The sequence below is a fragment of the Phaseolus vulgaris genome, chromosome 5 (genome assembly GCF_000499845.2).
Source record: "Phaseolus vulgaris cultivar G19833 chromosome 5, P. vulgaris v2.0, whole genome shotgun sequence".
NCBI lineage: Eukaryota > Viridiplantae > Streptophyta > Magnoliopsida > Fabales > Fabaceae > Phaseolus > Phaseolus vulgaris.
In genome coordinates this window covers 39918903-39934465 of record NC_023755.2, presented here as the reverse complement: position 1 = coordinate 39934465, position 15563 = coordinate 39918903, and the positions used below count along the sequence as shown (strand labels likewise).

The 15563-nt window shown below is 31.9% G+C and overlaps 1 protein-coding gene and 1 long non-coding RNA gene across 2 annotated transcripts; both read left to right on the top strand.

Annotated features, from left to right (window-relative positions):
• Positions 1–309: 309 nt before the first annotated feature.
• Positions 310–2829, top strand: LOC137834549 (uncharacterized). The gene is made up of 4 exons (XR_011084918.1): positions 310–769; positions 2234–2351; positions 2467–2512; positions 2699–2829. It is a non-coding gene; the product is annotated as an uncharacterized lncRNA (long non-coding RNA).
• A 4632-nt stretch (positions 2830–7461) lies between these two features.
• On the top strand, positions 7462–14832 carry LOC137835990 (pleiotropic drug resistance protein 1-like). Its single transcript, XM_068644779.1, has 21 exons — positions 7462–7912; positions 8159–8279; positions 8372–8545; positions 8647–8806; positions 8905–8981; positions 9063–9116; positions 9224–9898; positions 10050–10366; positions 10455–10615; positions 10717–10820; positions 10988–11132; positions 11217–11312; positions 11429–11553; positions 11662–11994; positions 12134–12424; positions 12516–12599; positions 12685–12818; positions 12913–13140; positions 13268–13439; positions 13537–13791; positions 14367–14832. The coding sequence occupies exons 1-21, from the start codon at positions 7590–7592 to the stop codon at positions 14628–14630; spliced, it is 4293 nt and encodes a 1430-aa protein (XP_068500880.1). The 5' UTR covers positions 7462–7589; the 3' UTR covers positions 14631–14832.
• The last annotated feature ends 731 nt before the right edge of the window (positions 14833–15563 follow it).

Below are 15563 nucleotides of genomic sequence, written 5' to 3'. Positions count from 1 at the left end.
ATCTGCAGCTATAATAGTAGTCGAACGAAATGAATTCGAAAATGACTTGGATTTTGAAGATGATGATTCCTATCTAGGAAACTTGTTTTTTGAATTTTAATGTTTTTACATTTTAGTTATTTCGACCCTTCTCGATCAGTTAATAGTAGTTAGCCATTATTATGACTTTTGTTAGTATTTACTTGTATGTTTTGCTCAAGATTGAAAAATTATTGCGGTAGAGAACTTGATTTTATAATTTTTAGAAAAATAAAACATAAGATATTCTTTTTGTTTTTCCTAATTTGAAAAAGCTCTCAATTTAGTTTCTATATTTATAATTTCCGATGTTGTTCTTGTTTGCTTCTGTTTTTTTTGTGAGACTGGTATGGAGTTAGAATGAAATATACAATACACAGGGATTGAGTTGTCAGAGCGAATGTTATAATGGTATTTGTAATCTCTACATTTTCTACTTGGTTCATAGTATTGATTGTGTTATACCTCCAATGCACAACAATTTATATCATGTCAGGATCAAATTTAAAATGAGTGGAACGTATAAGGATTAACAATATATTATATTTTCTGTTTTTTTTAAGTACCCTTAGATATTGCTCAATAAGAGAAGAGAAATCAGGGGGCTAAGTGCATTTTTTTATTGTTAAGTTATTATTTTACTCATTGCAGGATGCTTTCAAAACTGCAGGCAGAGGGAATTTTGGGAAGGGATCATTGAGACATTTCATAATGACGATGAAGCACGGATGCTGTAAACAACGGGGATGTGGTACGTGTAGTTTAGTGTGCTTTCTCATTCTCTCTGCTTGACGAACATTATAAACCACAAAAATCAATGCTTACTCTATTTATTTCTTTGAATTGAGATGCTTGATCTTGTAGGCGAGAAAAATATGGGAGTTCCTTACAGCTTATTTTGTTGGCACTGAAATTGACTCAGTATTATCCTTTTGAAATTAAAGGCTTGAATATCAAATATTACAAAGTGAGTAATAGAAGTTACAGATTGAAAAATTGAAGTCAGTAAATTTTAATACTGATGTAAATTTTTATGTTTTTTTAATTTTTATTTATTAATAACTTCTATTGCTTACTCCAGAACTTCTATTATTTAGTCTATAATTAATTTGGGTGGTGTCTGTCCTACAACTATGTTGGGTTAAGTATGGGCGATGTTTATATCCTCTACTTGCTGTTAATAGATGCGCATATGACTGTTGTGAAAATGAGTAGAGCAAATCTCTTCAGTAAATGTATTTGTCTTATCTATTTTTTTTTTCTGAACACAACACATAGCTATGAGTGGTTAGTTACAAGGGATTTTTTGGGTACTTTACATATCCAATACTCTATTTTCCACCTGCTATCTCTAAACCTGCAATGTTTTTAGAGATAACTTGAGTAAATCTCTTTTGTACCTGAGAGAAGGTTATAAATAGGATTAACATTGGAATTCCAATTTCAACGCAAGTCCCTGCTTTTGACAGGACAGAGCAATATGATAAATCATGAGTAAAGAAGAATACTAATAAATTTTACGATTAAGATATCCTGAAAAATAGTATTAGTACTAGCAACATGTGGTTTAGTGTCATACCACAAAGATGCCTCTGTCAAATAATCCCAAACCAACTAAGGAAATTACTAGAACCATTCTAAGTGGGCTGAAAAATCTAAAGATAAAGTAAAAGGACATTTATTATAAGATATAATAAACTATTGAATGTGGTATAAAAGTTTCATACTAAAAGCCCATATTTGACTTTAACAATGCAATATTAACATTTCACTTTCTATTTATTAACTTTTTAATAATTTTTTAAAATTATATTAATAGTATAAATATTTTTACCCTAGAAATTCATGTCTATTAAACTCAGGTATGGTTATATAATCAAAATTTGAGTGATATTAGACTTAATCTTCTTAAATACAATTTTAGACTCGTAGTCAGATAGATTTATTTTCATGTAAATTTAATAACTACCAAAGTAAATAGATAATTTATTTGATTCAATATAAATTAAAAAATCTGTTTATATAATTTTCACAATAACAAATAATAAAGAGTAACTACTTTTTTTAATTTGTACAAATGAACTATTCAGGTATATCAGTTTCAAAGAGTTAATTTTTTTCATTAATTTATCTGAGAATTTCCAGTTTTTTTCTTTTTCATTTCAAATGGTTATGTGATTTAGATGTCACTGCACTCATTTATGCCCTCTTGTAGCTTAGTTGATAAGGCCCATTTGCAGCTTGCTTATGCAAAGATATTTCTTTGTTTAGCAAGGCTCCGGGATCACAAGATACCTGTTGATATTTTCCACTTAACTCTAAAAGCAATAGAGGTATGTTTCTCCTCCTGTATATTTCATTTCTTCTCTAACATTTATGATTTGTTCACCACATTATTGCCAAGACAAAATCTAGGCTGAAATTGGTTTGTTGAATATTTCATTTAAGGTTGCAAAGGGCTTCCACATGTTACGAGAAAAAAGCTGCACCAAATGTAAGTTATTCATCTGACTACTAGTAAAATACAATTATCAATTAATATTATAATATCTGTATTTAACATGTATTATAAGTGTAGGTATTATGTGATAAGAAATATATGCATAAAATAATATTAAGGAAGTAATATACAATTAATTGTGTTTAATGTTAATTTCATCTTTAATATTTGATTGTGTAGATATTTAGTGATCTATGATCCATATCTGTTGAAGGAGAAATTGTTACAAGAGGTTTGAAAGCGGTGGACATTATTTGTTTTAAATATTTACTGTAAATGATCATAGTATAACTAGTTAACAATTTTGTATGAACATATTAATTTTCAGTAAAATTTATAATTATTTGTGTGCTAGATTGTTAAGATTTTATTTTGAAAATATTTGTTTGAGAATCCTACTTATTATGTAGGATATATTATGCAAATAGAAAAATGAATATATTACAAAAGAAAAAAAATACACTTTCTATAAAAATTATTGCTAAACCATCATACAAAATATTATTTTCTATAATTAATTTGTCCTTAACCGTCATAAAAAGTAACACATTTTATGACGATTAAAATATTATTTGTTATAGAAAGTAACATATTTTATAATGGTTAAAACAATGTGTCATAGAAAGTAATATTTTTTATGATGGGTATAAATTTAACCATGATAAAATGTGTTATTTTTTATGATGGTTAAAGACAAATCAGTCATGGAAAGTGATGGCTCTTTTAGGTAGGACATGAAAAATAAATTTCTATGACAATTACACAACCGTCATAGAAGATACAGACTTTCTATGTCTCATACATTTATGATGAATTTAAGATTGACATAAAAATATATGTTTTAACCGTCATAACAAGTATTTTTTGCATTAGTGATTATGAAAGTTAATCATATCAATTGTTCTATACGTGGAAAGTTATCATGTGTAAAATTAGTAGAATGATTAATCTACTTTGTGTGTCTACTTTTTATTGAATTAAATATATTTTTTGTTTTTATAAGTTTGCATATTAAACATCACTATGAAACTTGACATTTCAATTAGGCTGACATTTCAAATAACAATAATTATTTGTCACCACATGAAAAAAAGTATTATTAAAAAGAAAATACAAGAAAATATAGAGGATTATATCAAAATCCATATATTAACAAAAATGGTACATAGGTACTTTGTACCTATTAATAAAAAACCCTAAAAAAATATTATATGGAAGCTTATTATACCAATAAAAATACTCTTTATGAATAAAGTTTAAGTTAGCAAACTTATCAATATATGCATTCCCTTCATGAAAAAATGTGAAAAATCCTAAACTTGATTTTTCCACCCATAATAGTTAAGACAAGTGTTACACCTATTACAAAACATATCCAATAAATATTAGTTCTAACCATAAATACAACACAAATTAAGGCATGATCACATTCAAGTAATTGTGTGTATGTAGTAAGAGTGTATACAGTAAGAAAAATATTAAGATGAATTTTTACTTTTTCTTTTACGTAACAAATAATTTTTTACATAAATTATATTATGAATATTATATTATAATATTTATGTGAGTGATATACATAAAATATTTCAATATTTTAATCCATAATATACTGAAATGAAGTAGCCATGATCTGGGTGGTTGGGAAGGGCTTTCATGTCTGAAGTTGTGCTATAATTGTGGAATAGAACATTTTTAAGGTCAAACCACGTGATTTGAATTTATTATAAATGTTAGAAGTTCTAGTTGTTGAATTTCAATTCTTACGGTAATATATTGACACGTTTCTTACTTAGCATGAGTTTGATTCCTTTTTCGATGCTTTTTTCTCATAAGAAAATTGAGATTGATATGAAAGGATGGATCAAGTTTCAACTCTGAAGAACCCAAATACGATTTTCTGCAATTTCTAAAATTTACTACACAATCAAGTATTAGGGTTTGTTTTCTACTAGTAAAATCGATTAAATTAACTTTTAAGTTTATTTACTTTTAATTTTCTTTAAATTAGTGTTGATGATTAAGAACATTTTATAGACTTAAAGTCAATTCTAAAAAATTAGTAAAATATTTATATTAATGAAGTCTACATTACATTTTTTAATAAATTGTTTTTATATATGAAAAGAAAATTTAGCGTCAACTTAATAAATATTATGTTTTTAAATTCTTTTGTAAATATAAATTGTTGTCACACATGTTAAGTTTTTTAAACAAAAAATATTATGGAGATAGGTTAAGTAGACATTATTTAGATTTAGATAATAAAAGTATTATAATATTTGTGAGTCTCATTTTCTTTATAAGTATCGGCACCCAAATTTTCTTCATTTATATTTATGGCTTTTGCTCATCTAATGTATTTTTTTAACTATTATTTATATCAATTCAATTATGTCTAGTGTAAATCAAGTTTAAGAAAGTTTGGTCATCATTGTGAAACTCAACTAATATCTTAACCTACAAAAGTTAATCAAAGAAATTAATTAAAAAAGGTGATTCTGATTCAAATGAAGGATATTAAATTTCAACTTAGATGTGATTTGGATAAAAGTACATTAATTAATTATGTTATATTGATGAATAATAGTTTATTCAAGAGAGAGTAATCAATATTTAGAATTACTTAATGTCTACCCCTATATATATATATATATATTTCCAACTTATGGAATCTTTAACTTCCTAGGACATTTTCTATAAAAAAAAAAAAACATGTTTCATGATTTTATATTTTAACAAAAAAACATGTTTCGTGATTTTATATTCATTCTTTTCAACCCTACACCCTCAACTATGAAGGTGATGACCCAAACTAATACAAATATGCATTTAGTTAAAGACAAATTATAGTCAAAATGAGTGTTCCAAACTCCCAAACACAAATAACTCAGTAATATATTAATCCACCTACTCCATCTAATTTCAACTAAAAATAATTAAATTATACTTAATTAACTAAGTTTTTCGTTTATCTTTTGTTACATCATGGACTAAGTCTGATATTACGGATAAACGATTGTTTATCGATGTACGTGATTAAAAACATCAATATTAATACAAATCATGAAATATTGAATAAACGACCATAAAAACATTCCACCTAGAGTAGTTGTTAATATGAATAAGAGAAACTCTGTGATAGCCATTTCTGTACATTCAATGTACTCTACGGATAGAGGAATACATAGAGTTGAACATAGTAAAATAAGAAATTGAAAGATTTCGTTGAAATTGTTCGTTTGTAAATTTCCCAAAAAAAGATTTCATTTATTATTGAATTAGGTCAATAATAGAATCAAGTACATGGTGAAGATTTTAATATATATGTTAGAATGTATATAAGAAAGAAAAAGACAAATTACATTCTTAGTTTATTCTTAATTTAGAATTTATAATTTAAGGTTTAAGGTTTAGAAAAAAAAAATATATTCAAAGCATTATAAATTAAACTTGATTAAACATTAATCTCTCAACTATAAACCTTTGAAAACCCAAAACATTAGAAAAACCTAAGAATAGAATAAAGTTTATAGAGTATAAAAGAACATATTCTAAAATAATTATGACTGGCTAGAATTGATCGTCACTATGCCCTATCTCATATCTAATGAGAAATAAAAGGACGAGATTGGTTCTAGAAAGTCATAAAAAAGTCAAAATAAAAGAAAAAATATTTTAAAAAATAATCTTTTGAAAATTGTCTGTAGACAAAAAAAAACTTAGGTCAAACATCTTATTAAGACAGAAAATTTGGAGAGCTAACATAAGAACCAAAATAATCATATATGAACATGAAAATGATAGAAACAATTGAAGATTTGTGATAGAATATTGATGGTCCCTTCAGGATATTAAACTTTAGATGACGTAATTTTTTACCTAATAATTGTTAGTGACGTATGATATTACTAAGTTGTAAAATAAAAATGAGAGTAAAATTATAGAGAATATATATTTGAATATTTAAATAAATGAGACACACTTATTGTTAGATTCCGTGTCAAAAATGAAAAGGAGAAATAATCAACAGAGTCTGTTTTAATGTATCTAGAAGTTGAATTATCCAAAGCTTTCTACACACGAACTTAACTTTTCTTACCTTTTCTCAAACTACAAGTCAAAATGTCAACCTTTTGATTATTCTACTTCACAATTAATGTTCCTCGAAGGACGAATTACAAAATTAATACACCAGAAATTTCAAATTTCTACCATTTATTTTCTTTAAATTCAATTAAAATATTGTTTTTCTTGTGATCTTGTTGCTAATAAGCTGTAAGATAAATACCACGATCAAGAACTAAAATATTTATTCATTAATTATTGATTGTGATAATAGAAATAATAATAATGATACTTTGTAATTTTTTGAATTTATTTTTCTTATTTTTGAATAGAAATACTCAGTTCTCAATCTTTTAAAATTAGTGATTTTAGTCCAATATTAAATTAAGACGTTAACTGTTATATGAATGTTGGGTTTTATCACACATTCTAGTATTGTACTAAGATTATTTCTTCATTGTAAATTTCTTATAATTATTCTAATATTGACTTTGACACAGTTACACATCTTTATTTGGTGTATGAACAAATGAAACGTATGGAATGTCCTCTTCTTTACGGGGAGATTGGAACTTTCCTTTCAGACTTTGAAATAATTTTTCTGCATCTTGTGTTTTCCAGCTAACAATTTGTTATTATTATTAATTATTTTTAGAACAAAAATTTATTATATTATTTGTTTTTACCTTTATATTAATATTTGTTTTTCTGCCGCCATAACTGCGAAAAAATAAAGACAACGGTTTATTCAATTTTTCTTTCTTTCTGGTTTTTTTTAGTATAAACAAAAACAAAAACTGAATATTGACGTTGGACTCTTCAAGCGCCGCCTGTTTTTGACATGCAAGGTATAAATAGAGACATGTTTGTAAGGAAGAGAAAACCAAATGCTCCTTCATTTTTGTTGCATTCTCTTTCATTAAGAGCGGTGCGTTGGTTGGTTTTGCTATATAAGCTTTTCCTTCCTTCAAGAAGAAAAAGAGGAACACAAGGGACAGAGTGAAACATGGACGGAGATATTTACAGAGCGAGTAACAGTATGCGAGCGAGAAGTTCAACAGTTTGGAGGAACAGTGGTGTGGAGGCATTTTCAAGGTCTTCTCGTGAAGAGGACGACGAAGAAGCTCTCAAATGGGCTGCTCTTGAGAAGCTCCCCACCTACAACCGTCTCAGGAAAGGCTTGCTCACAGCATCCCATGGAGTTGCCAACGAAATCGATGTTTCTGATCTCGGCTTCCAGCAGAAACAAAAGCTTCTTGAGAGGCTAGTTAAAGTGGCCGAAGAGGACAACGAGAGGTTCTTGTTGAAGCTCAGGGAGCGTATTGACAGGTATATTTCCTCTTCTTCACAACCTCTTCTTCCGTATAGTATGCACCCCTGATCCTGACACGTACACTGTACTACACAACAAACATAGACGGTATAATCTTGAATTTATATATTATATAATTATTAATTATATAAATTGAAAATAAAGATTTATATGTGAGTTTAGTTTTTTTTACAGTTGATTCAAAAGTATTTATAAAATTTTTCATCTTTTTAAGTTTTCGTTTGGCTTGTTGTTTCATATAGAGTTGGGCTTGATATTCCAACCATCGAAGTTCGATATGAGCACTTGAATATTGACGCAGAGGCCTTTGAGGGAAGTAGAGCTTTGCCTTCCTTCATCAACTCTGTTACTAATGTCATAGAGGTAGAGAAGGGCTGATTCTAGTTCATATAAGCTTGGTTTCTTTGATTTATTTTGTTTTGCAATTAGTCTCATCATGGTACTTGGTCTTGCAGGGACTTTTTAACATACTCCATATCATCCCAAGCAAAAAGAAACATGTTACCATTCTTAAAGATGTGAGCGGGATTATTAAACCTCGCAGGATGACACTGCTTTTGGGTCCTCCAAGTTCAGGAAAGACCACACTCCTCTTGGCCTTGTCAGGAAAACTTGATAAAAGTCTTCAGGTCAAACACAATTCTCTACAATATCTATTATTACTATTTTTTCTTTGAAAATGAAAGTAGAAAGAAAAACTAACAAGAATACCGATGTGTTTGTCATTCAGGTATCTGGAAAAGTGACTTACAATGGGCATGAACTGAACGAGTTTGTACCCCAGAGAACCGCTGCTTACATCAGCCAGCATGATGTTCATATTGGAGAAATGACTGTGAGGGAAACCTTGGCTTTCTCAGCAAGGTGCCAAGGGGTTGGATCACGTTATGGTCAGTTCCCCTTTACCAATCCTCTCTTACCTTTTCAAACTCTAATTTAACATCTATGCACTCTAACCGATCATCATTTACTTTTTCTGAATCCTCAGACATGCTATCTGAGTTGTCTAGAAGAGAGAAAGCAGCAAATATCAAGCCTGACCCAGATCTTGATGTCTACATGAAGGTCAGCAAATTACAAAACCAAAACAAGAAAGTATATATATACCATCTTTGCATTGCATCTGATCATCTTTTGATATAACAGGCAACTGCAACTGCAGGCCAGGAGTCAAGCATAGTGACAGATTATACAATGAAGGTATGCTTAAACAAACAAGGTTCAATTCAATTATGTGATGACATGTGCTAGTGTTTGCTATGATGACCAACCAAGATATTGAACTAGTTGACTGTGTAACTTGCCAGATTCTGGGGTTGGATATATGTGCTGATACTATGGTGGGCGATGAAATGTTGCGTGGGATCTCTGGAGGACAGAGGAAGCGTGTCACTACAGGAGAGATGTTGGTTGGACCAGCAAATGCTTTATTCATGGATGAAATCTCCACTGGGTTGGACAGTTCCACCACATTTCAGATTGTGACCTGTCTCAGGCAATATGTCCACATTCTAGATGGAACTGCTGTTATATCTTTGCTCCAGCCAGCACCTGAGACTTATGATCTTTTCGACGACATTATCTTAATCTCAGACGGCCAAGTGGTTTACCATGGCCCTCGTGAATATGTTCTGGACTTCTTTGAATCCATGGGTTTCAAATGCCCCGAGAGGAAAGGTACTGCTGACTTCCTTCAAGAAGTGACTTCCAAAAAAGATCAAGCACAGTACTGGGTTCGCAGAGATCAACCATACAGATTTGTGACAGTTACTCAATTTGCTGAGGCATTTCAATCATTCCATATTGGTAGGAAAATTGTGGAGGACATTGCTGTTCCATTTGACAGGAGTAAGAATCACCCTGCTGCATTGACCACTAAGCAGTATGGCATCAACAAGAAGGAGCTGTTAAAGGCTAACTTCTCAAGGGAGTATTTGCTTATGAAAAGGAATTCATTTGTTTATATCTTCAAACTTTGTCAGGTTGGTTCTATTCTAGACTTCAACCTTGTTTTTTTTAAATTCTAGGTGTCATTATTCAATTTTACTCAATTTTTTTTATCTGTTTATTGTACACCATAGTTCATTTATGATGATCTTTTTTCCTTACCGTTTTGCTCTTGATGCTTTTCAGCTTAGCGTCATGGCGTTAATTGCATTGACACTGTTTTTCCGAACGGAAATGCCTCGTGATAATATGGATGATGCGGGTGTTTATGGTGGCGCTATATTTTTCACAATAATAATGATTATGTTTAATGGAATGGCTGAGATTTCCATGACCATTGCTAAGCTTCCTGTTTTCTACAAGCAACGAGATCTTCTATTTTTCCCCTCTTGGGCATATGCTATTCCTTCGTGGATTCTCAAGATTCCTATTACAATAGTGGAGGTTGCTCTTTGGGTGTTCCTGACCTACTACGTTATTGGATTTGATCCAAATGTTGGGAGGTACAGAAACTTCTTTCATCAGTTTGAAGCACTTGAATATTGCTATTTCTAGTTTATCTTATAATGTGAGTTCTTGAATTTTGTGCAGGTTCTTCAAGCAGTACCTCATTCTATTTTTTGTTAGTCAGATGGCTTCTGGATTATTCCGAGCTATTGCAGCACTTGGTAGAAACATGATTGTCGCCAACACATTTGGATCCTTTGCAGTTCTCACGCTTCTTTCATTGGGTGGTTTCCTTCTGTCAAAAAGTAAGTTCATCACACAAACACTTGACTGAAAAATTGATGCATTTCTATCATAATAGGAAAAGCTAAGCCGTTGCTTCTGGATTTCATTGCCAATGAAACAGGGGATATCAAAAGCTGGTGGATTTGGGGTTTCTGGATTTCACCTTTGATGTATGGGCAGAATGCTTTGATGATCAATGAATTTCTCGGAAACAATTGGCACAACGTAATTTCTTGAACTAATAACTTTTCTTTTATAAAAGAGTTTATGGCATCACTATGTAACTTGACATCTCAGATCTCAGCTAGGCTGACTCTTGAACTAATAACTTCACAATTGTATACTTTTGTTAAGAAAGGAGCGATTCTAAGTTCTTTTCTCTCTAATTACAGGCTACCTACAATTTAGGACTTGATTATCTGGACTCTCGTGCATTCTTCAAAGATTCATATTGGTATTGGATAGGCCTTGGGGGACTGATTGGATTTGTGTTCGTTTTGAACGGGATGTTTAGTTTTGCTCTTGAATTCCTTGACCGTGAGTACTTTTCATATCATTTGTATTCTCAAATTCTTTTGGAAATGAAAGATTTTACTAAAAAGAATGCAACTGAATTTGCAGCATTTGATAAACCACAAGCATCAATAGCTGAAGAAACACCAGAAGCAAATACACCAAATGAAGGAACCGTTGCAGAAGTTGAATTACCACGCAGAGGTGAGCTATTTTTCTTAATCACTCAAGAATACTCATTGGTAATCATACTGGTAGATTGACAGGAATTCGAATTATAACTCAAGTCGCTGAATAGTTATATTTCAAATGTCTTGCAGAAAGTTCAGGAAGAGGTGGTTCTGTTGTGGAGTCCGGTCATGGAAAGAAAAAAGGAATGGTTCTTCCTTTTGAACCACATTCCATCACCTTTGATGAAGTAGTATACTCTGTTGACATGCCACAGGTAAATCATATTTCATTTTTATAAGTTTAGCCTTTGAACAGGGTCTCTATTTTAACACTTCAGCCAGAAAAAAATTAGATTTCTAACTTCCTTGATTTCCACTTGCAGGAAATGAAGGAACAAGGTTTACAAGAGGACAGACTGGTTCTTTTGAAGGGTGTTAGTGGTGCATTCAGGCCTGGTGTTCTCACAGCTTTGATGGGTGTAAGTGGTGCTGGTAAGACTACGTTGATGGATGTTCTGGCTGGTAGGAAAACCGGTGGATATATTGATGGAAACATCAAAATTTCTGGGTACCCTAAGAAGCAAGAAACATTTGCTCGTATCTCTGGATACTGTGAGCAAAATGATATCCATTCACCTCATGTTACAGTTTACGAATCCTTGGTCTACTCAGCATGGCTACGTTTACCTTCAAGTGTTGATTCCAAAGCCAGAAAGGTTAGTAAGGACTCAGAAAAGTAAAAACGATTTACATGTTGGATAATAATGTCTAACATTATAAATAAATCGAGATAGCTGGTTTTTTCTTCTTAGAGGCTGATTGTTGGAACTTTTTGGATTTGACAAATGGTTGCAGATGTTCATTGAGGAAGTCATGGAATTGGTGGAGCTTAACCCATTAAGGAACTCGCTGGTTGGATTGCCCGGTGTGAGTGGACTCTCTACTGAACAGAGGAAGAGGCTTACTATTGCGGTTGAATTGGTGGCTAATCCTTCCATAATCTTCATGGATGAGCCTACTTCTGGGCTAGATGCAAGAGCTGCTGCTATTGTTATGAGAACAGTCAGAAACACTGTGGACACTGGAAGAACTGTGGTGTGCACCATCCATCAGCCCAGCATTGACATATTTGAGGCATTTGATGAGGTGAGTGCCAAAAATGACAAATGAAGACGTCTTTTCCTTAAACTCTAAATCTTAAATCCTAACGTGATTTTTTTTTTTTTTGTGATTTTAGCTATTCCTAATGAAGCGTGGAGGACAGGAAATATATGTGGGGCCACTGGGTCGTCATTCTAGTCATCTGATCAAGTATTTTGAGGTAACATCATAGTTTAATTATCAAGTGAAGGAGCATGATTCTTCACACTAAATACTAAATTTTTGCAATGATTTCCACTGTGCAGAGCATTGACGGGGTGAGCAAAATCAAAGACGGATATAACCCGGCTACTTGGATGTTGGAAGTTACAACCACAGCTCAAGAGCTTAGTTTGGGCGTTGATTTCACTGACTTATACAGGAACTCTGATCTATATAGGTAGGCCAACGCAAGTGGATAGGAATATTTACTAAGTCTTGTTTGTTTTCTTGATTTTCATAATGCTTAAGTGAGTTTTTTCATGGCTTTTCAGGAGAAACAAGCAGCTTATACAAGAGTTGAGTCAGCCTGCTCCAGGTTCAAAGGATCTTTATTTCCCTACTCAATACTCTCAGAACATCTTGGTCCAATGCCAAGCTTGCTTATGGAAACAACGTTTGTCATATTGGCGTAATCCACCATACACTTCTGTGAGGTTTTTCTTCACTACTTTCATAGCCCTGATGTTTGGAACAATGTTCTGGGACCTCGGAACAAAACGGTAAGAAAAGTATTAATGAAGTTTAAAGTAAATTCTCATCATGACTCATAAAACAATGCATATTGTATATTTTGTCACATCTTGGAAATTCCACCAGAGTTCTGATTCCTTGTGGTGGTTTTTACAGTTCGACCAGAGGAGACCTGATGAATGCTATAGGTTCAATGTACAGTGCTGTCCTCTTCCTTGGAGTACAAAACTCTTCCTCGGTACAGCCTGTGGTTGCAGTTGAAAGAACTGTCTTTTACAGAGAAAAAGCTGCCAGAATGTATTCTGCCTTACCCTATGCATTTTCACAGGTAACTAACATCATTATTTTCTTAACAAACATGACTAGTACTTTAGTTTGAATACATGGATTATGTTAACAAACAAACTGGGTGTTTGTTGTCACAGATTCTGGTGGAGATACCCTATATCTTTACTCAAGCGGTGACATACGGTGTAATAGTTTATGCCATGATCGGATTTGAGTGGACTGCAGAAAAATTCTTTTGGTATCTATTTTTCATGTACTTCACACTGTTGTACTTCACCTTCTATGGCATGATGGCTGTGGGAGTGACACCAAACCACCATGTTGCTTCCATCGTGGCTGCTGCATTTTATGCAGTTTGGAATCTCTTCTCAGGATTTGTTGTTGCAAGACCTGTAAGTTGCTTGTTGCCACCCTGCTTTTGAATTAATAATACACTGACAAAATGCATGCACATAGAGTGAATCATATGTTTTATGGTTTGCAATGGTATGATATTATAGATATTGTTAGATATTTCTATTTATGTAACGTGGTTAGCGCATATGTTTTTTTTTTCTATATAAACATAATTATACGTATTCAATATACACAAGGGATTTACCTTATTATTTCTTTCCTTTAACATGATATCAGAGTCATTTAAAGTCTATCATAGCGATAGTTTATTTTATTGGGCCTATCGTGCCACCCGCTATCGGACCGTTATCGGACCACTCATAAATATATTGTCCCACGCACGAGTGGTCACTCTTGGCGTGAGGGGTTGTGTTGGAGATCCCACATATACTAGAGATTAGAGCATTTCATAGTTTATAAGTAATTTCATAGTTTATAAGTAGGTACAAACTTCTCCTCGTAAGCCGATTTTATGAGGTTGAGTTAGAATTAAATTCATTTCTTAACATGGTATCACATACTAGGATACTATCATTATAATAATAATGTTGTTATTTTGTATTTTGAACAGAACATCCCAATATGGTGGAGATGGTACTATTGGGCATGCCCAGTGGCTTGGACCTTATATGGATTGATTGGATCTCAGTTTGGAGATGTAATGGAACGAATGACGTCTGAAAGTAACAAGACTGTGAAAGCTTACATAGAAGACAGTTATGGTATCGAACATGACTTCATTGGAGTTGCTGCTATTGTGGTACCTTGCATCGCGGTTCTCTTTGCTTTCATTTTTGCTGTTGCAATCAAGACCTTTAACTTCCAAAAGAGATAGATAGATTTTACTCTTTCTGCAACCTGAACGATTCTTTATATTTTCATCTTACCTTTATACTTCATGATACTTGTACTGTATCTATCATATACGCAGCAATTTTCAATTTGTAAGGCTTTTAATACATAAATGCAAGCACAAAAGTAAGATACTACTTGTTTTATCCATTTAATATTATGTACTTTTTAGTTCTGAATTTCTATTCCATTTCTTAAATGTTGATATTCTTTAAACTAGAAGTTGGGGTTATCTGATAAACAATCTTTGGTAAAATTTCTCTTTGTTGTTTTCTTCATCTCCCACCTCTCTGCACTTAGATCTTCAATTTAATATATCACATATAGAACATGAGAGTTTTTATTACATTTTTGGATGATTATTTCATTTCTATATGAAAAACAATGAGAAGAAATTAAAAGATAGGCCAATTTTCGTGAACTGTATGAATCTTAAGCAGAAACATATGACATGCATTGCTAATCAATCAGTAATCCTTATAAGAGAAGTTGTGTAATGTCTTTTCAAAGGAATGTAACTGAATTCGCTTATGAATTTGCTATTACACTTCCATTTTAAATCAACATCTTTAATGTAACATCATACTCTAAATAAATTTAGATAAGTTTAGATGGTGCATGGCATTTTCCTGAATAGGAGGAATTAGAGCAGATGAACACAACATAAGTGACAACAACATCATTTGAGAGACATGAATAAACGAGTACTGATTTCAAAGCAGTCTTACACTGAGAATAGATGTTGAGACACCAACATATAACTGAAATTAATATGTTTCTCTTGAATGTTAACAATTATCAAAATACCAACATAAGCATTCACCATGGCAGAAGCATATCAATTGTGCCAATTTTAGATGTTTCTATAACTAGAACTATATGTTGTTATGTTTTTCCTAGTGTCATTTATTTATTT

Coding starts and splice junctions, on each gene's coding strand:
- LOC137835990 (XM_068644779.1), top strand. CDS start 7,590: ATGGACGGAGATATTTACAGAGCGAGTAACAGTATGCGAGCGAGAAGT. Junction 8,546..8,646: donor AACTTGATAAAAGTCTTCAG/GTCAAACACAAT, acceptor TTTGTCATTCAG/GTATCTGGAAAAGTGACTTA. Junction 8,807..8,904: donor AGGGGTTGGATCACGTTATG/GTCAGTTCCCCT, acceptor CTGAATCCTCAG/ACATGCTATCTGAGTTGTCT.